Source organism: Dermacentor variabilis, chromosome 7, assembly GCF_050947875.1.
Source record: "Dermacentor variabilis isolate Ectoservices chromosome 7, ASM5094787v1, whole genome shotgun sequence".
NCBI classification, from domain to species: domain Eukaryota; kingdom Metazoa; phylum Arthropoda; class Arachnida; order Ixodida; family Ixodidae; genus Dermacentor; species Dermacentor variabilis.
The window spans coordinates 157,824,388-157,846,219 of record NC_134574.1 but is presented as its reverse complement, the minus strand read 5'-3'; the positions used below and the strand labels follow the sequence as shown (position 1 = coordinate 157,846,219).

At 45.1% G+C, this 21,832-nt stretch overlaps 1 protein-coding gene across 5 annotated transcripts in view; it reads left to right on the top strand.

Annotated features, from left to right (window-relative positions):
* Positions 1–21,832, top strand: part of LOC142588259 (uncharacterized) — a 59,593-nt gene that overhangs the window by 4,872 nt on the left and 32,889 nt on the right. For 4 of the 5 annotated variants that reach the window (XR_012829695.1, XR_012829696.1, XM_075699825.1 and 1 more), the window contains exons 2-12: positions 2,007–2,232; positions 3,242–3,339; positions 3,913–4,014; positions 4,855–4,937; positions 6,207–6,300; positions 7,715–7,845; positions 8,914–9,010; positions 10,586–10,664; positions 11,774–11,850; positions 12,011–12,049; positions 14,812–15,084. Coding sequence is in view for 3 of the 5 variants with exons in the window: in XM_075699825.1 (XP_075555940.1) it covers positions 2,101–2,232; positions 3,242–3,339; positions 3,913–4,014; positions 4,855–4,937; positions 6,207–6,300; positions 7,715–7,845; positions 8,914–9,010; positions 10,586–10,664; positions 11,774–11,850; positions 12,011–12,049; positions 14,812–15,084 (1,205 nt within the window). In the remaining 2 variants the exon portion in view is untranslated. The remainder of the gene's footprint in view (positions 1–2,006; positions 2,233–3,241; positions 3,340–3,912; positions 4,015–4,854; positions 4,938–6,206; positions 6,301–7,714; positions 7,846–8,913; positions 9,011–10,585; positions 10,665–11,773; positions 11,851–12,010; positions 12,050–14,811; positions 15,085–21,832) is intronic. The other variant, XM_075699827.1, reaches the window with a different exon arrangement.

The following is a 21,832-nucleotide window of genomic DNA, read 5'->3' as shown; positions in this document are numbered from 1 at the left end:
TGTGCAATTTGCGTTAGCATGATATTGCGAGTACTGCGGAAAAAAAACTACAGCACTATGTTTTAAAACTGTTTTAAGTATCACACAGTCGGCAGGCGAGGTGTTGCAATCATGGGAACTATGCATCAATATGCCAAGCACTTTGATGTGCCAATGACTGCCTTGCAGAAGCTGTTGTAACCATAAATGTGACCCCATGGCCTCTGAGATCAGACCCCGTGCTGCCTAAGCAGGCTTGGCAACCGTGGCACACTGATTTCTGCTAATGCCCTGCTACCATTGGTGTCACCATATGACGTCACGGGAAAGGGAAATAAGGCATCTAGAGCTGTGAAAACTTGAGTTGAGAGTAATCTTCACTTTGTATGTATTTTGGAATTTTTGCTGACTGATAACTTGGGTTTGTGTGTGTTATCATGATTCCTTTTGCTCCTTATACTTTCACATGCTGAGAAAATGGATCTAGAACAAATGCGGTGGCCTGAAAAAAAAGCATTGCAGGGCCCCTTTAAGGGACAGTTCAAGCCTTCTAGACACCCAAGAAAAACACTGGCAAGGGCAAAAGCTTCATAAATAATTTCCGATAATACTTGCTTCTACAAATTGGTTTTGGTAACGGTGCCCAAGTGGCAGGTGCGTCAACGTTTTGATACGCTGACTCGTTTCCATTCCTGTGATTGCTGTGGCTGCCACACACGAGCACAGCTGGCAAAAATGCATGCAGTACCATTTTTTTTTTAATGAGCAACACCATCAATAGCTATCCTTTTTCATACATGACATCAGCAAATTTTGTTCAGTGTCATGACATCGCAGTACTGTCACATGATGTTGGGTCTGACATTTTGACACCAACTTTAGTGTCAAATTAATATGTCTAATAATATACCTCTAGTAATATATACTATACATGTACCTCGCTCTGATATCTACTCAAAGGTGTTATGTCAGGTGTATATATAATCACTGTTGCTGTTTCGTTTTGAATTGGCAAGTGCAGGTTTTCTTCGTCTGTGACCTTTCCTTGCTATATGGTTCATAAAACCCTTGGCTATTACATTAATGCACCTTGTGTTTCCCAACCTTCATACATGCGAAGTGTGAATACGAAGCTAGTGACTAAATTATTAATTAAGCACTTTCACGTGTGAGAAGCGTCTAGTTGGGTTTCTGCAACTCGCAAAATATGTCGGTACTCCTTTAATCCTTTTCAGGAAAAGCGAAGCCATCTTTAACTGGTCAGGCATTCCAAGCACACGCACCACCTCTTAAGTCGTTTTGCAGCACTGCATTAGCTCCTGCAGTGGTCATGGAGAGGCACTCCACGCACTTCAGGTTGTTTTGAGCAGGATAAAAGCCAACGCCCACAAGGATAGGCGCAAGGTCCTAGGAGGACATGTTAACCACGAGTTCAACTGTTACTGTGCAAGTTTGTGGGCACTGAACGAGCTGTCTTGATCTCTTTTTTTAGAGCGGAGCTTTTTTTGCCCAACTCCCCGTAGTTCATGGCATGGCTGGTCAGTGTTTTGTTTCCCACTGAGTAAACTGGACCAATCCTGAACATGGTGTAATTGAAACTGGGCGCGTCCCGGAGGCAGTGCAATCAAACATGGTGGCTTTGTAGGTCGATCCCAGCACAGTCCATACGTGCCCTTGCAAGAGTTCTAATGTGGTTTCTGGCGCGAGCTGATCCTAAAAGCTGTGCAGTCGTGATAAGTGTGATGAGGTTATCACACAATGCAGGCACTAAGCTGTAGCATGTGGATTTAGCCACGTTGCCTCTTGCTCCGGGATTGGCGTCGGCGTCTCGCCGAGTCGATGTTGAGGGGGGGGGGCATGTCTCCCACACAGCTGTAGCACTGGTAAATGCTTATGCAAGTTGGAAAGTGCACTTGCTCTTTGCACAGCATTGAATTGGAACGGTTTGAGAAAGCTTCGCTGTATATTGAATCAAACAAGCGCTTTGGATCGCCAGTAACTTTCTTGCTGTGTCTTTTTTTACGCAGGCGTGGCGTTCCCTCTTTTTGTCTTCGATGAGTGTGCACCGTCCGGCGGCTTCCGTCGCAGCAGGGCCACTGTGAAACGACGTCGACGAAGGACATGTTCTTCCCGTCTCGCTCGTCGCGCGACAATATGTGGCATGAGGCAAGGAAGCAGGAGCGCAAGATACGGGGCATGCTCGTCGACCTCAAGAAGCGGGCCGAGCGCCGGAAGGAGTTTTATGAGCGAATTGTGAGTGCCTCTGCCTATACTTATTTTGTAGGGACAAAGATGTCCCCCAGTAAAGGATGTAAAAGAAGGCCATGGCATTGGCTTTGGTGCTTGTGCTCGCCCCATTTGAGCGTTTACCAAACTGCTGTCATCATAGTTTAAGAATATTGTTAGAGGGAGTACTGGTGTTGGTCTATGGGAGCTGTAAGCATGGTGGTTGGTACATGGATAGTCCATTGACAAGGCTCATGTATACAGTGCTCAAAAATTGAGATGTGAACAGCAGTGAATGTCTTTTATGCATATTTACATGGAATTGCAATGTGTAATCGCTCTGTGGCTGATTTCCAAGCATGAAGTAGTCCGAAGCGTACATTTTGGAGTCTGAATTTACAAGTGCAGGTGAACTTCGAAGTGAAAGAACACGTTGAAGTAGTTTTGGAACAAATGCAGGCGAACTTGGAAGTGAAGTAATGCATTGAAGTAGTTTAGGAACTGTTCCGTGTTTCAATTTTTGAGCACTGTACTTTGTGTAGGTGATTTTGACTGGTGGAGATGAATGGGGCCATATTAATCCACTTCGCCAAAAGCATTGCATTGAAGTACACACTGCATTTCATAGAATAGGTATATGTGCAATTGTTTCCTATGCCAACCTATGTAGGTTGGCAGAATTAGTGGATAATCATTCACACTCCCTCATCAAATTTTTTTCAGAAAACGCACTTACACTTGCAGCACACATGCTCACACCTACATCCACTCACACTTACTGATACTCAAGCAGTCATACTCGCACACATACTCATACACACATATATACTAACTGTGAAATGAATGACCTACATCCACTCACACTTACCGATACTCACAAAGTTGTACTCACACACACACTTGTACACACGTACATATATACTAACTGTGAAATGAATTTGAGTGGGTATGAGTGAGTACACTGAGGAACGAGTATGCCGCCCTGTGCTTTCGTACATAAAAATACGATCCGCGACTTTCCTGAATGCTCTTGTAGAAGCAAGACCCGGCCCAGTTCCTTCAGCTTCATGGGCGGCGTTGCAAGATACACATCGACCTGGCAATTGCACAAGCTGCTGACAGCCCAGTCACTATGTAAGTCATCGAAGAACCAATTGCCCCGTACCGGCCCTTGTACTGGACAGTGGCCGGCATGCTCTTTCAGTGTCGCACTTGTTCATACAGATTTTCAAGCAGCTATGTAGGCACCTAATAACGTAGGATATCGGCTGGTTGGTTGACGATACCGGTGCAGGAACAGTGTGAAAGGCATGGGTGTAGAAAGGGCAGATGTAAATTGAAGCAGGGGCGATGTTTTTAGTTTATTTTTCTTTTCTTGTCTGTCTTACTCCGGTTGTCTATTCTTGTAATGTTTCTACTTTGAAATGAGGCGCACGCTACAGTGGACATCAGAATTTAATCCCTGTTACAACGTCGGAGTATGTTACTGTGTAAGCTTTTGGCATTTGATAACCCTTCAAGTGGCAATAGAGAGTCTAGTGAAAAATTATCGCAAAAGCTGAAAGAATGTGTCTGTCTAATCTGTATGTTTGTTGGCGTGCTTATTCCTTCGACCACCACCGACGTCGACACGAAGCAAGGGGTGGCTTCCTTTTGCTAGTTCCCACTGCAGCCACTAGTGGTTGATGAATACTTGTGTGACTGCAGGATGCCATGGCAGGGAAATCGGGACGTGATGATCGACCGATTTGATGTCCGAGCCCACCTGGACACGATACCAGAGTTCAAGCACTCCGATGATGGCCCAGAGTAAGCCCCTTGCTTTCTCATGGTGGCAGTCATGTATAACTCTTACTTGAGTGAAGGCTTACTGAGGCAAAACTTGTGACTAGTCAAACCTCGTATGCAACGAATGATAGAGTATAGTATACTACAGTCAATCCTTGACATTACAGATGTGGACATGACGAAATGTTAGATATTATGAAGTACAGTTGAATCTTGTCGTAAGAATATGGATATAATGAATTATTGGATATGATGAAGTAAAGCTAAAATTTGGCTTGCCATAGCTTTCAATGATTATTCCACTGCTATAGTGAACTCGGTACAACCTCAGTTGTACTGAAGTGAATATTTGATCATTCAGCATTATGACAGCAAAAATGCCAAAATACTCAAGAAAACTAACTCGGAACTGCACATTCTGGAAGTGCATATGTGTTATGGCACGTGACTTGGTTTGACTCGCAGCTGGTTAGCCATCGTGCTAATCTCCTGCAATCACATAGGTCACAGAGTTGCGTATTTACGACGATGCAGAGCACATTTGTAATTTGGTGTAGTCCACATGCCACATGGCACGCTGCCCGCGGGCCATCAATAAACGACAGCAGGCCCTTTTCTGGCCCTTTGGAAGGGTTGTGCTTTTGCAAGTCCGATGCGTAGGTGCATGATGTGCAATTTGTTTTGCGTAATCCTGATTGGATATGTTTTTAGCTGCCATCAGGGTGTATACGCTTCTAATGAAATTAGATATTACGAAGGTATTTTAATGTCAGGTGGGACATTATTACAAGGCTTGCAAGGATAATTGTCACATTTGTTACCATTTGGTACATTCACATTGCATGCCCATATTCAAAACAGGCTGACCGAAGAGCAAAAGGAAGAAGAGAGGCAGATCAACTATGAGCGCTATCGCACGCTTGTTCAGAATGATTTCCTAGGAGGTAAGCCACCAGTTATATATCTTGCTCCTGAGTTTTGTGTTGGACTTAGGGGTGATCAAAATTTAACCTGTGTAAAATGATACGACACCACAGATGGAGGTGTGCCTAGAATCGGTGGTGTCTAGAAATGCATGATTGCTGACTCTTCAAAATTTGTGCATATTTTTGGGTGTAATCTTCCCAAAGTAACAATATTGGCCGTCAGTCTTGGTGTACATCTTATATTACTTTGTTTGCTTGGTATTTTCTCATCGGAAGTGTCACCTTTGAATGCTTAGTACTTTCCTGTTGGAGGTGTCATGTATGTCTGTGTCCATAATGTTAACGATGGGAGAGCAGTAGAACAGGGATAGAGGAAGAGATTAATTATAATTGTCAGGTTGCATTTAAATCGAGTAAATATGGCCTGTTCCCTTTGTTCAGCGTTCTTTGCCCCTTACTTTTCTGTCGGGAAGGTGTGAGATGCTCAGAAACACATGGTATCTTGACAGGAAAGTACTAAAGACTCGATGTTCAGAAAAGTGCATGCAAGGTGAAGACAGTTACTGTTCCATAGCAAGGTTAAACCCTAAAGGGTGTACTGGCTTTTCATCAATACCTAGCTGTGGCATTGAAGGATGGGACAAGATTGAGCAGAAAACAATGCCGCCTGATGGTCGATTTAAAGGGAACACGAAAACAACCATAGAATCAGTTCAGATCGATAAACTATTTTTTAGGACTCTGTTCTCAGTAGTTCCTCAGCAAGAGGGTGTCTATTTTACTATACATCGAGGGTGGAACTTTCATACCAATTTTGTGCCGAAACTCTGGTACCAGTTAATATGACATTACGGATTTCAAAGTATTTGCTTTTATTGGAGCCATTGTGGGTGTATTTAAGGTTTTCAAAACTTGCCAAGTTCAGTAGTTACTGAATAAATTAACTAAACAACTAGCTTACTAAACAAATGAACTAGTCCACAGCAGACACTGTCAAAGTCAATGACGTCACAGCAAGCTGGCGCAGGAACGTTGAGGCGGCGCCCTCGCCAGTCTATCGTTTTTTGCACCTTTGTCTGGCCGGTGATGCCTCCTCTCGTGGTACGAGCAACTTTTTGGGGGATTGTAGAAGTGTAATTTATTAATCAAGCTTGACTTGTCTTCCTCTTTAATGTCCCTTTAACAAGAGGTCCACCGTCCGGTGCAGCAGTTTCGTCGAGTTTGTCGCGCATGCCTTCTACGTGTGAAAACCGTGACCCCTTCTCTGCATGTCGTGTGATTGTGCAGTGTCAGAGGACAAGTTCTTGCATCAGATCTTCTTGGAGGAACGCTATGGCCCTGTCGGGAAGCCTGTTGGCACCACGGAGGAGGAAAAAAAAAAGTGTGTCTCGTTTCGTTGACTTTGCGCAACGCCGCGTTGGCTGTGACGACTGTGGCGCCCCGCTGCTGGGGGAGCTAGGTTGTGGGTTTGAATGCCGCAGGCTGCATTCTAATTCAGTTAGAGATGCTTGTGTGCATGAACTGAGGAACTGTTTGTTCGTAAATCTTTACAGGATCAAACTTGGATTTTTGGTGATGTTTGATGGGCCAATTTCACTAATTGTGATGACTTCTCTGTTTTAAATCAGGATATCTCTAGTTGTACTACTGATGCCGTAAATCGTTGTTTAAAGGATTAGCACTTGCAAGACAGAAATGTTTCTGAGATAGATTACTTTTTCTGAACTGCCAGAAAGAAATTGCAATCGTAAGAGGGTTTTTGTAGTTGTCCGATGGCATTGGTCCTAAATGACACGAAACTCATTTTTGTTTTTGTTGCACACGCTCTAAATTCCACATTGTTGTGGTGTTCCAATGCATTTATTTTTCGAAGGAAAGGCACTTCCATACCAAGAACACAAATTTTTTTAATACCTTGAGAATGGCACATTGTACATCAAAATGAAAAAAAGAAATACATTAGAATTCAGATATTAAATGAGGTTTTGTAAATGTATAATCGTGAATAATATAAGATCAATGTTTTTAAGAGTATTGTCTCCCTTAAGAGACTCGGTTTTTGTAGTGCCGATACTGGGAAAGTCATCATCACAAGTATCTTTGATTTTGTATAAAGTTAGAAGTTAGTGTTTTAAACAGTGTTAAGCTTGCTTCTGCATGCAAGATGTTGATTTTGCAAAGTGCGTAGCTCTAGCTATTGATGGCTGTTATTCGAATGTCATTTAATATATTATAGCTTATAGATTCAGATGTGAACAGTGATGGATGTGGTGGTTTTTGCACAGCATAGTAAAAAAGAAAAAGGGCACAAGGACTTGCGGTAAACTCTGATCCATCACCAGTGACGTTCGTGACACATCAACGCTTTTGTGGTGCATCAGAGTTGGTCATGTCTTACCCCCGACTCTGATGTGTCACCAGTTACATTCATGGCACAAACACATTTTTTGATGCATCAGGGTTTGACATATAATTACCAACACTAATGTGCCACCAGTGACATTTGTGACAAGTCAGAGTGGGGGGTGTATCAGTGACAGTTCTAGCAAATGAGCACTTTCGTGACGCATCAGAGTTGGTCACGTCACGACCAACTCTGATGCATCACCAGTGTTGGTGGCACGAACACCCTTGTGACATTCCAACTGTCTTTGTTCAGTGCTTTTTATCGCTGCTGCTCCACTTAGGTCCATGGTAACTTTTACTGACGTTCCAGTTTTCAGTCTTACAAATCTGGCACACTCATCTGTAGACTTATGTGTTGTAATGACTGAATGAACTCGCTGTTTGTCCAGGCTTGCTGAGAAGAAGGCAGCGATTGGCTACACGTATGAGGACAGCACACCTGCTCCCTCGACGTCGTCCAATCAGAATGATGAGCCAGAAGAGGAAGAAGATAAAGAGGACCTCAGTGATATTGATCTTGGTGCGATTACTAGTTATCTTTTGTGACCTGGCTAGATTAAGGCTTGCATTGGGGCTAGTTAGAGTAGCATTATTTGGATACGGCCCTGCAGAGGTATAATATACACATAACTAGAACACAAGTGAGGAAATGTTAGCATTCATGTTCGTGTTCTACTTGTGTGTCTGTTATACCTCTGCTGGGCTGTATCCCAATAAGGCTAGGTAAAGTTTTGTATAAGATGTCAGCTGATTACATCATTGTCCAGTACTCTTGTACGTACGTGCGCAGACGATAGTCAGCTTCTTCCGGAAGTAAGTATTATAAACTTGAAAGCAGTTTTTCACTTACTTCAGCCTGTTTATGAAACTTCGTCAATGGATATACACAGTAACAGTAGGAAGAAGTGCACTGATCCAAACACTCTTCTTGATTGACGTCTCAGCTATTGGCTAATAGCAGCTGCACGTGGGAATCTGCAATAAATGTCCGGAAAAGAGTGAGGAGCAGGCTTCTGTCGAAAGAAGAGCATTTGAGGGAAAGGTGACCTCGCGCTCCACTTGATTACGCCACGCGCCGCGCATGGCTGCAAAACTTAGCTGAAATGTTCACAGCAGCATATGCTATCCATGGACTGTCTTTGAAGCTAGCCCGAGGGGGGGCTCAGGACCCCTTTAAAACAAAAATATTAGAGGCTTGGTAGGCTGATCAGCTAGTAACACTGTTGGCAGAAGCTGCAGTTCCGATGATTCAGCTGCTGCCATGAATATTTTTATTGTGTTTGTTATTTTATGATGTTAAGCCCACAATTTGATTTCAAGTGACGTGACTTTCTGCAGCTATTGCATTTTGCTGTGCATTTAGCACAAGGGTGCCGGCTCAATTCCAAATGTGTCGGCAGCCACATTTTGACAAGGGGGGGGGGGGGGACTGTGAAAATGCTTGTTTAGACTTTGATGCACATAATAATATCACGGCTGGTCAAATTTATTCAAATGCTACTACAGTGGTTATTCATAACCCAGCTGTTACTTCGGGATGTTAAATCGGGGCAATTAGCCAATCGTTTATTCCCTTTTCTTTCATCAGATGTGACTGTTGACGTGAACGAACTCACCATCGAGCAGGCACGGGAGATGAACGATCAGTCGCACGCCTATGGCATGGAGTCTACGGATTTCATTTCGTAAGTGACACTGCTACTTTTTTAGGTGGTAAAATCGCATTCATTGCCTTGATGTGACAGCACTGCAGCAAAACCTCATTAATTGGACCCTCATAAATTTGGAAAATCAGATAATTTAAACTCGTCCTCTGGTCCCGGCAAGCGTATGCATTAATGCGATGAACCTCTCATTAATTTGAACATATTTGGCTGCACATCGGTTATTCGACAACTCTTGGCAAGCTCGGCAAGCGCGGAGTGCCGAAAATGTACGACGCAAAAGAGCAAAAACAGCGTTAGCGTCTACTGAAATGAAGCGGTGGAGTTCGCTTCGCTATAGTCATCAGTGGAAATCGTCCGTGAATGACAGCAGCGCCAGTACGCTTCGTGCCTATTTGTGCCTTTAAAGTCTTTATTCTTGCATTTACTGCTGCGCCTAGCACCTCGTTAGTCACGTGCCTTCATGACTGCATGGTTGCCATGACATGTCGATAGTGGCTCCGGTTTTGTCCGCAACGGTTGCAGCAAACTAGTTTAATTTTTACTTGGTGCGAAGCTGTCGAGGATGAAGAGCACCGTCTACATCGCGATGAGTGGCGACCTGACTACAGTGGCGAAAAAGAATCTGGATGTGTGTGTGGTAGTGAAAAGCGTCTCATATTAAGATGCGCGGCCTGGCCGCGCTGTGTAGGAAGTCGCGAGGCCTTCGCTGCTGTGAGCGATAATCAGTCGCGAGATGGGAATTGCAGCTACCGCACTGCTTTTGTGCAAAATAGAAACAGGATTTGCTGATTCATTCAGTAAATAAAAGTGTGTTGATGTAGTATGCATATGTTTATTGTTTTCTTGATACCCTTGACAATTCGAGGTATGGTTAATTCGGACATTTCTTTTTTTGGTCGCCTGAAATCCAAATTAACAAGGTTTCACCGTGGTTGGGTTGGCAGTAGTATTATACTGTTTTGTTTGGGCCTCTCTGGAGTGCTTGTCTGGTGAAATACATTGTTATTCGAGATTTAGCAGTTTTTGACTGCAATTTGAACATTTGATTTGAAACTCAGTCTTTAACAAGCTTAGGTCAGGGTGCCCTTGTTATGTACACTTAGGTAGGTTAGGTAGCTGATATTATAGCTGAGACCAAGGTGAACTAGAGCAATTAACGCAGTTCATGTGATGTGTAAGGGCAGGTAACCGGTGGTCAGTTCGATTAACAAAATAGGTGCCAAGGGAAGTGCAGCAGAGAATGGCTGAAGGAGTAACTGGTAAATGGATTAGGGGAATTGCGGGCATGAGTGGAGTCTGCTGACACGGGACTGTGGATTGACTGGCGATTGCTGAAGAGAGCTTTCCACCCACCGCGGACTTCATATGGCTGATGATGGTGGAATCTGGTTATTTGACATTTTTTTTTTTGTTAGAGTACTGCTAGCTGCTCTGTGGAGGTCCTCAGCTCAATGTGTGCTCTTGGTCAGCCAATGAAGTGTTCTGAAAATGCTGCTCTGGAGGTGGTACACCGAAGCTTCTGTAGTTTTCTGTTGTCCATGTTAGCTGGTGTTTGCATTTTATTGCAATTGTCTTGTCGGTGTTTTTGTGAAGGTACCTTCACCTGGACAAGGAGGAGCAGGAAAGACTGAAGCAAGCTAGGGAGCTCGAAGAAGAGAAAGCCATGTACTCGGTGAGGCACTGTGGGTGTTTTCATGGGACAAATTGTGCTCCTGAGGATGTTAGGCAGTCTGGCCCAGCGGTGTGACTGCTCTGTTATTAGCTTGAGTTTTTGGAAAGGCTGAAAGCTAATTTTTTTTAATAATTAGATCGGTCCTGTTGAGCGTACAGTAAATGCCCATTGACTTGAAGCTGTAAAAACCTGGAAAAAAATTTCAAGTTGAGTGGTGTTTCGAGATGAGCAAAATCACGAAAATAGAATCCCGTTGGCTGCACATAGACCACATGAAGCCTTTTCAAAATGACACCAGTAAGATTCTCTGTCACTTTCATATGTGTCGGCACTGGACAGATTGGCCTTTATGCGCAACAGTGTTACTGGCACTTCGCCAAAACAGCATGCTAGGCGCAGAGTTAAGACGATTGATCCTAATGCAATATTTGAAGCCAGTCATCCGAGCGTAACTGCTTCCAAACAGTCAAAAGGCGATGCTGCTACTTTCTGCAGCGTAATGATTTATGGACAAATTCACTTCAACAACTGAAACTCAGCTGTGGAAGAGTGCAATTGTCACACCTTCAGTATATGCCCACAAGTGACGCGGCATTTAGGTCTCGCCCTTGTGCCAGCCCGATAAGCATGATAAGCGAGCATTCTCATCAAGCCGCAATCTCATGCTGGCTGGCTTTTGGCTGCAGCAAGTTGGCTGTTCCTTCTTATGGCTAGAACGCAAACATTTGAATCACCAAAGAATGGAATGGGGCACCACATTTTACAGCAGTGTCCTGTTTTGTTGCGTTGTCACCTGTGTGTTTGTGTTGTAGGCACAAGAATGCAGTACCAACAAGACTAATACAGTCCAACCATATTATAACGAAAGTCACCTCTGACACAATACTTCGTTATATCAGATATTTGTTATAAGCACTCATTGCATGCTGATACCAACAAGAAACAAGTTGGATTTTCTTTGTTATATCCAATAATTTACTATAGCTGTGTTTGTTATACTGAGATTGGACTGTAGTGCTTCACTCTCGTCATCATTACGTGGCAGTTGTAGGTGTAGCCTGTTGCGACATGCTGCAAGTGAATTTAACTCTTAGTCACAATGGTTGCAGGGTCGGAAGTCGCGCCGGGAGAGGCGGGCTCTGCGGGAGAAGAAACTCAAGAATCGTAAGGTCACCAGCCCACCAAGGTCGGTTTGGAATTTTTTTGCCGTCTTTCTCTCAAGGTTTAGTTTTTTTTTTCCCCTGTGCGTGCGCAGCACAAAAAGAAATTCCCTCGTAAAATTGTCGACGCATGCGGATGCGTGTGCATTTATTGTTGTTGACACGTGTCTCCTTAATTTCTTGCAGCTATGCAGCCAGAGCCAGCCCAACGTACAAGCCGTTCAGGTAGGGACTTTCACTACCGACAGAGAAATGTGATTATGAGGGATAAAACTGAATAGCACATAGATAGCCACCTAATTGATTGGGTCCTCTAGTTGTCCTTGAATACCTCCCATTCTAAGCACTCAAAAATTTTGTATATTTTTCAAGTGATTTATGCAGAAATGCAAATTACTGGTAATCAAATAGGCAAATAGGAGTTAATATCTTGTTGGACAGTGGTGACTCTGAAGTGTTAGCATGAGGTCGCGGGATCGAATCCCGCCACGGCGGCCACATTTTGATGGGGGCGAAATGCGAAAACACCCGTGTGCTTAGATTTAGGTGCACGTTAAAGAACCCCAGGTGGTCAAAATTTCCGGAGCCCTCCCCTACGGCGTGCCTCATAATCAGAAAGTGATTTTGGCACGTAAAACCCCATAATTTTTTTTTTCTGAAGTGCTAGACTTCGTAACTGCTCAAAACTCTCTGAAGAGTTTGTACTACCTTTACCAAAGAGCTTAAATGCACATTTTATACAAGCACTAGCTGGTGTGGGGCGTTTGGAGAATCGCATATCTGTCTTGCACATAGTACTGTCAGGTGCGCTTGCACCATCAACTGTGGGGGCTATTGAAATGCTGGTATTTAGAAAAAACTACCCAATTACCAGCCCAAAGGGCTCGCTCTCACAGGGGTGATAGGACGGACAAAATCTACATCTCCAATGGATGCTTCAGTGTAAGGCTCCACTGTCCAGCTAATCACTGTGAGATTCATTCCGGTGTTCGCTGCTGGCCAATCAGATGGGCGCTGAAGCGGTGCCTGAATACACTGCATCCGTGCCAATATGTTACACACACACAGCTGTGCTGTGTAAACTCAACTTGCCCATCTCGCTGACAAGGGTGGGCAGAAAATGTGCTCGCAAATAATGGCGGTGCTCGCGGACGCAGAACTTTAGGTGAGTGGTATTGCTCACTTGTTGACGTTACAGCACAAACAAGTGTGTACTAAGCCTCCGACATTTTTAGTGCGCTTTAAATAAACACGCATTCTGTACAAGATGCTGTGACGATCATGTGCATGAATTCATCAGGGTAAAAGCTGTGGATTGGCCAACCGATGAGGAACGAGAGCCAGGGGGCTGAGAGCTGGCTGTGTGTTCTGAGAACAGAGACGGGTGCTTGTCCATTGTGTGCCATTGTTCTTTCCTTGAAGCATCCAGTCAGTTGATGTCACACGGAGGACGATTGGGGGTGGACAGAGGTGGAGCAAATCTTTTGGTCTCATGTGTTGCTCTGCTGACGCGACATGTAGTTTTTGCTGTATGGCACATACTTGGTAAGACGGAGCGTATAGAAGTATATGTGGCAAGGAGGAAAAGTGCCCATGATAAAGGTAGCGAAAATGATAAGCTGCCGTGGCCACAATGTCGTTCATTGAGCCCCAGTAACTTTGCTATTATGGCATCATTTAGGAAAATTCTCATCGCTGTATGTTGTTTGATTTACTACGCTGGTATATCAAACAAAAGACGATGAAAAGGACACAGGAACGTGTGCACATTTTACTGAGTGATGTAACAACTAGCTCCCAGTTGAAGCCTTATTGGCTCTATGTTCGTTGTAGATGTCCACAGCTGTCACTATATAACAAAATTTCGAGCTGAGAATGATTTATCAGCCCTTTAAAGGGCCCCTCACCAGGTCTGGCCGTTTTGAGCTGACAAGCGCAGAGCATACAATGCGTGATACTGATCGTGGCTACAAAGTAGTACATTGCTACGCGCCGCAGAAAGGTCTGAAATTTCAAACCAAATGCTGTTTTCCTTTCTCCTCGCGGCCACCGTGCTCCAAGCCGGAGGATGACGTACATGTGCTTATGCGCCTACGTACACATGTTTGCGCTGTGACGTCGCTCGTGGTGACAAATGACTTCGTGGATTATTCAAGCCGACATCTGTTATTTGTGTAATATGCTGCTAGAATAGACAAATTAAAGCTTAGAGAAATAATAAAACACAAAAACCAAATGTCTGCATGTTTTTGTTTTACTTCGCACCGCAGTAAGGGAGATGTACTTATGCTTCATCTGCTTGTTCCCACGTCGTGCAGTCGCGCGCGCGAACACCAAAACTATGTTATTTTCTACCATGTTCCAGCGCGGGATCATGCTCTGTGATCCGCTTGTATCCATCTCGGTGTTCATGTAGAACTGACTTATACAGCTAGTCAGGTGTGCTCGGGTGCTGTGCGAAACAAGACAATCAGAACAGATTGCACGCGATGCCGTCGGCGGAAATGCGCCGCGCCGCAAAAAAACGAGAAAAAAAATGAATGTGGAGCTCGTGACGCATGTGTCGGGCAATCCTCGAGGTTCGGTATGGGAGAATGTGGGGAAGGAATTTCGCTTGCTGAGGCTAGATGGAGCAAGTGGAGAGAGTGTCTCACTTGGCAGTGGAGCTCGTCTCCTGAAATCATAGGTTCATGGCACTGAAATAATTCTACCTTGGCTATTAATGAGCTGATTTGAAAAAATTTTTGCGGCAGAAAGCTCCTTGAGAACATGTAACAACTTCCACCTTATAACTAAAATTTGCTATGGGGCCTGGTGAGGAGCCCTTTAAGGGCACTGCCAAAGTATTCTCAATGACATTCACATTTGCGAATATAGTCAAGTGAAGGTTTCATTGCAAGTGGTCTTGAAGGCTTCTGCATACTTTCCACTTTACTGAGTCACTTCGAATTGCCAAGAATATTTTTCTTTTCTTTTGGTCTCCTCAGAGCCCAGTCAAGTTCCCGGTCACGATCTAGATCTCCCCAGAACATGGGTGAGATCACCTTCATCACAAGCTTTGGCGATGAAGGGTCCGATGATGACGATGGTGCCGCCAAGAAAGGCCATGCGAAAGCTGGCGGACCTTCAACAGCTGGTGCCGGCGGTGGAGCCTCGTCGTCGGGAAGCAGGGCTGCCGCAGCGTCCTCCAGGGGCGACGGTGGTCGTGGAAGCGGCGGCTTCTCCAGGCGAAGATCACGAGACCGTTCGAGGTTAGGAAGGTCCGTTAGGGGCTTGACTTGTTCGGTTGTTAAGGCATTTACGGAGTGTAGCATCATGTGGGGCTGTAGTTTGTTTTGTACTAAGCAGGCAATGTTGAGGAAGCCACACAAGTACAGCAATACCTCGTTAACTCGAACTCGCACATCTCGAAAAAATTGGCTAAGTTGAAATTTTCCGCGGCACCGAACCATTTCCCATACGTGCCATGTATTTATTGCCCTTTATCTCGGAAGTATTTTTGGGCCAAATTGCAGATATCTCGAAATCTTGTCTGAGAGTGGAACAACTTTACCACCAGAACGTTAACACACTTCGCATGAGGCTGCCGCGCCTGCCACAAAGCGGACGTTTATCCCGAATGCCAAGTTAAACCTAGTGGCATAACAGCTTTGTCAAGCAACCATGTGGCATGTCATGTGATGGGATTGACGTGCGTAATGGCAGCACGCATTTGACACACGCTTGGCTAGCATGCTTGACGCTGTTCATTTTGTTTGCTTTATGGAACGCATGTGATTTGCAGTCAGAGGTTTGATTTCCGTTTTTAATTATATTCTAAGCAACGCATGCGGCATGGATTTACTGAAGCCGAAATCGCTGGGACGGCTACAGATGAAGGGGTTGGCGACGATGGAAGGACATAGAGAGGTGCCGACATCAGCTAAAACAAGAAACATGCTTCGCTTGCTGTGAAATAAAGTTGAGCGCAGCGGCGGTAATGATCGGCTCATACGACGTTTGAAGCAGCTCGAGGATGCCTTTCTTGGTCCAAGTGTTACCACAAAGCAGACCAGCCTTACACACTTTTCCTGCACTGAATAAAATGGCAGTGCCTGAAAACGGAGCTGGTTGATATCTCTGGTATGTTTTTCTTTCTTTGAAACCTTTACGAAGAGGCAGTTTAGAAGCTCTTGTTGAAAAGCTGGTCAGTAGTTGTGAATTTTTTGAGAAAGAACTCGAATTTTCGCTGCAACTTCCGCAACTTTGCTTGTCTAGAAAATCCGCTTATCTCAAAATTTTTTTCCGGTTTTTACTACTTCAAGTTAACGAGGTATTACTGTAGCGTGGTCATAAATGTTTTACTCCACGTGTTTTGCAGTGCTGTTGTTTTCATCTTTCTGTGCGTCCCACGATTTCTGCTGGATAACCACTTCATATACTCGTATCACACCTGAAACTAGCTGATGTAAGGGTTACACCAAATCACTTATTATTGTGCTTCTTTGTGCCACTAATATGCCGTGCCGTGTGTGGTGTTTTTGGCCACTAGCGCAAGTGTGTGGTGGCTGCTGGTCGCAGAAACATGTCAGTCCTCTTGCTCTATGGTAAATAAGTTCAGATCTGCGACCCCTTCCATGTAATAATTACGCCATATATTGCGACACAAAGGGATGAGTTTTAGATTTAATTACCATAAAAATTCCATGCAAGCGTCCCCCCTCAAGCAAGTCGTAATTACTGACAGAGTGTGGGGGAGGCGCTGTCCCAGAACGGCACCAAAATTCAAGATGGTGACACTGAAATTTTCCCACAAGAAGTAATGCAATGGGCATGATTCAAGATGGCGACACTGAAAATTTTCCCACAAAAGTAATGCAATGGGCATGGATTTAAAATTTTTATTTAACACAGACATTATTAAACCAAAGATTTGTTAGTGCTATTCATCACTCTCAAAACAAGTCGAGCTCAGCTGCAGTGATGGCTACCGACGGCGGACAGCGAACCGCGGCTTGGCCATGCACGCATCGCAGCTGGCGGCTCGGTAAATATCCGAGTGTTTTCTTCTCCGCGTGAAATAATTGGGAGGAGAGGGTAAAGCGGCAATAATGGTATCAAAACATTGCTGCTTGGGAGCGTCGGTGGTTCGTTATGAAGCACCTTTTGCTACAGATTTGAAGCGAGCCGGACGAATCTTAGTGACGATATCTGTGGCGAGTGATCAGCGGTGGTGAGAGTAGCCGCGACCACTCCTCTGTCGCTGAGTGCCCACGTCACTGTGCCGCAGGAAGATCCTCTGTATTGTGTGACAGGCATATCTCGCCCGGTCCGCGAATTCCAAACGCCGCGCGGCGAGTTGCCGTGTTGCTAACAGGGATGCACCTTAAAAAAGAAAGAGACAAAGCCACGGACACTTTTTTCCGTGAACTGGACGTGGCAGGCCAGCTTTGCCCAGGTGAGGTGCATGATAAGGCTGCAGAGCGGGGAGGGGGGGATGCTTTCCAAGAACAGTGTGGAAACTTGAAATTAGCATTGAAGTGAGGGGGGGCAGTAGGGGTCCACTTGCATGGGTGGGCGCTCTTGTTCTGGATTTTACGGTATAGGATTCGTACAGTCCAACCCACCTGTGCACATATTCATGTGCTAAGAACATCCCATTGTTATAACTGATAATTGTTATAACAGGGTTGCACAAAGAAATCTGAGGGGACAAACATTCAAACCCACTTATAGTATTACTGGTTTTAACAATACTGTAATGTAACAATCAGCAGCTGCTCCACTCTGTACTTTTGTGTGTTCTGTGGTAGAATAAACTGCGTACTACAATGTTCCCGTGCCGCGTTATTGGCTATAACATTTGAATGTGCCTACTGTGTGTCTGCACCAAAAAGAAAAAAAAACACTAAATCCAGGAAAAGGATATGCCCAGCGTCTTTGTCACGTCCACCTTGGTGCCGTGCACAAAGGTGTAGGTGCATGTCGGAGGACAGAAGAAAAATGGGAGAGGGGCACCATGCAGGTATGCCATGCGGAATACACGGTGCAAAGGGGTGTGTGGGAAAGCAGCTCGTGTTTTCTTTCATTATTCCTTTTTTCTATTAAAGATTTTACGGTTTTTTCTTTTGGACAATGCACCCTCACCCTGTAGCCAGATTTAATTTTTATAATCGATAAGGCGGCATGAAGCATCGTAGTAAGCCGTTTATTTTGCCATAGAACACATACAAAAGTTGACAGTGCATTCTCTACTCATTGTTATATAGATGTATTGTTAAAACCAGTATCGTATATATGTTTGAGTGTACTTATATCCTTCTTTCATACATATTTTTAGTTGCAAATGCAAGCACTGAGAAAAGTCTCTCTAGCTTTTGTAACATTGCCTGCTATGTATGAAATGAAGTATATATAGGTCCATGGTAATTGTAGAAAATTACGTCACTGTAACTTGCACACATGTGCTTGACTCGTGCATTGGATGCAATAAAAACTTAGGACTGGGCGGTGTAATAGGATGCGAGACAACATGAAGTAGGAACAGGACATGAAAGAACGCCCCTTATCTTTTGTAGCAGTCCCTTGTGGAGGCAACACGTTGGTCACCTGGTGTGGCATGTGGAAGAGGGTATGCTCTCTCCTGTCCTGTTATTATTACATCATGTTTTGCATCATATTGCACCACAAGTATGAACCAACCAGCCCGGCAACAGGCACCAATGACTGCGGCAAGAAACGTGCCAAGGCATACTTGCGTTGTGCCACAGGAGTGGTTTACTCGATTACACTTGACATGGGGAAATCAGTGTAGTCCAGGTTGCTATAGTCTGAGAAAGAATAAAAGACCACTACAGACTTTGATATAGTGAAGTTGGCAAACTGGCAGTCTGATCCATTATGCAGTTGACTTCCGTTAATTTGACCCAAACGGAACCGACAGAATTGATTGAATTATCCGGTAGGTCGAATTAAACACGATGCATCAGAAACATGTCAAAACACACCACTTATTCATTTGGCAGCATTTGCCAGAATCTAACATGTGCCCGACTCAAATGCGCACCTACTTTCTACGTGTCTAAAGCAGAAAACTAACGTAGAAATTACATTGAAGCTCCTGAACAAAGTAGAAACCTAGCGTGCACCCAATTTTTTAGCAAGAAAAATAGGTACTATTGCACAGTAGCGGCCGGTTTTCTAAAGCTAGCTTTGTCGCAGTAAATTTGTGTTACACGCAAGCACTGTGACGGTGGTTTTGGTTTCGTATCCACTTGTACCGAACAGGCAATTTTCAACCCAAGTTGCCAGAAAAAAAAAAAAAAGAAAGCCATGCATTAGAATTATGCCAAATGAGACATTCTGAGCTACGGTTATTACTTGAAAATTTACTAGGGTAGACATTTTTGAGTGAGGTGGCATGTGCTAAATGTATCGAGACGCACTGCCACTGGTGAGGTCGCTATTTGGGTCACCATAGGATTCAGGCACTTGCTTGCTGACTCAAGTTCGGATTATTTTATTTTATTTAAGAAATACCTTACAGACCTCAAAGTGAGGCATTGAGTAAGGTGGGCAGTACATAGAAAATATTTAGAATACAAGACATCTATAAACCGTATCTGTTTACAAGCTACAACCGCAAGTGCAACCGAGATGAAAAAAATAATTATTTATTTCACGATTCACTAGGGAAAATAAAAAAACAATATAATGACAAGGAATAAATCACACACATTGTTTTCAGTGAAGTCGTGTAATTAACAAGATGAGAGTGTTAAACAGTAATAATGAAAAGAAATGACAGAAAAGTTACGGACGCGACATTCCAATGGAATGGTAAACATAGCGACATAACGGTAATAATGCGACAATAAGCTGTAAAGGATAGTGCAAGTATAGAAAGCATTGTGCAACAAACGTAAAACTTTACATTTCTTTAGTCATGCATTCAGTCAAGGCATCCCGGAATGAATCGTAGTTGGACTGGCATGCAATGCTGTCCGGGAGCGAATTCCTTATTCTGATAGCACGAGGAAGAGCAGAGTAATGGAATGCTTTTGTAGACCCGTAAAGGCGGGCATAGCTGAAATGATTATGAAGCCTATGTGGCGTAGAGTAGGGTTGTTTCAAGCATGCGGGTGTTCTAGTGGAGTGAAGGAAATTGTGGAACAGTGATAAAAGGGCAATGTCTCAGCGAGTGTTCAAGGATTGTAATGAAAGCTTTAACTTTTATTTGTGTTACACTTGACTGGTAGCTGTAATAGCTTATGATGAAACGGCTTGCTCTGTTCTGGATCTGTTCTAGCATTTCAATGAGGTATTTCTGGTGAGGTGACCAAATGGGAGATGCATACTCGAGCTTGGGACAAATGAGAGTTAGGTAAGCTAGCTTGCGAACATTTGAAGGAACATTTCTTAAGTTGCGTAGCAAGTATCTCAACGATTGGGAGGCATTAGCTGAAATGGAGGGGATATGCTCTGTCCAAGAAAGATTCGATGTGTGGGTTTCTCACACCCATGCTCTTGGGACAAAGGAACTACAACACAGTATTGCAAACAGTCACAAGGGCATTTATTGCACCTTTCATAAATCACTGCCTGCTAGCCGAGTTGCTATCTGCAAAACATGCCGATGGGCACGCGACAAATCTAGAAGTCCGACTCACCGTGACTGGATAGCGAGCGAATGTGTTCGCCCCATGTTGGATCTTAACGCCTGGTCATTCGCGTGTACATTCACGCGAACAGTGGTGCATTCTAAGGCGACCACGTGAGACGGTCTCGCAGAAGCATGGATCGGCGCACGCGCGGCACGGCACGTCCGCACTGCTTGCTGTCCCGAACCAAAGAGGAAGCGCCTTGTCTTTCGGCGCCCAAGTAACCCCGCCAGTCGGCGGTGTTAGCAGCGCAACACTCGCGCCATCTCTCGTACTGCGCCTCAACCACTCCGACCGCCGCGGGCGCCAGGCCATGCGAGCCATGCGGGAAAACAACATATCAGGGGACGCGTGAGAGTCACGCATCCCCACATCCCCCCAACCTTATATCACTACATATTCTGGCGAAACATGTCACATGCTCTAACATCAACGCGTGCTTCGCGAACGAGGTAGTACATGCAACATTGGCCGTGCCAAGGAGATGTCCACACGCTGTCCATAACATGCGAGCCGACATTGTCCCTGGGTACACCGCTGGCGTCTGCCGGTCACAGCAGCAGATTTGCAAACTCGACGGCACGATTCCAGGCCAGGACTCCGGAAACGACGACGCAGTAGTCTGTACGAGCAAGCGTCGCTCGCGCCGTGCCCTGCTGGCAAGAGCTGCCGTAGCTGTCGGTGACCGCCGGCTCTTTTGTCCACCGCCGAGGGTTGTAAGCTGGATACAGGAGGCCGCCGAAGTCGCTGCACCGAACTGGCCACAGCATCACCATCGCCCGGGGTGGCTCAATCGTAGTCCGGGGCAGCAAGCCAAGGGTGACTCCAATCACGCTGCGTACACTCAACACACTCGGCAAACACTAAAGTAGTGCAAGGGAGAGGAATTCTGCATGCGCATCGCCCGGGTGGCACGATGTTCAACTCGGCTAGCAAAAGATCGGGCGGCTACTCAGTTGCTAAGTTCACGTGAACGAAGCTCGCTTCCTTGAGTCGAACGAGTAATTTCAATTTGTGCGAGGCTAACTAAAATGAGGGAAGCAAAGTGCAACACCTCAACGCCACGGTCCATCAGGTTGTGTCCCTCTACGTGCGACAGGCAGCTTCGTAAAGCCTTAGGCCTAAAGCGTCGCTACCTTGACAACAACCTGCATCCAAAAAACAACACCCAAAATGGGCGCAAAACAGGCAGCCGTGAGGAGACGTCAACTCTGTTAGGTGGTCCTACTCCTCTCGGTGCACACAGCATCCGAGTTGACGGCGCCCACCGTCCCAGGCGGTGTCGGAGCGCCCGTTGCCAGGCCGCAATACCAGTCAGCCCGTAGTGGCACCTGTGGCCCGCGGCCACCCGGCTCCCAGAGCCGCAACT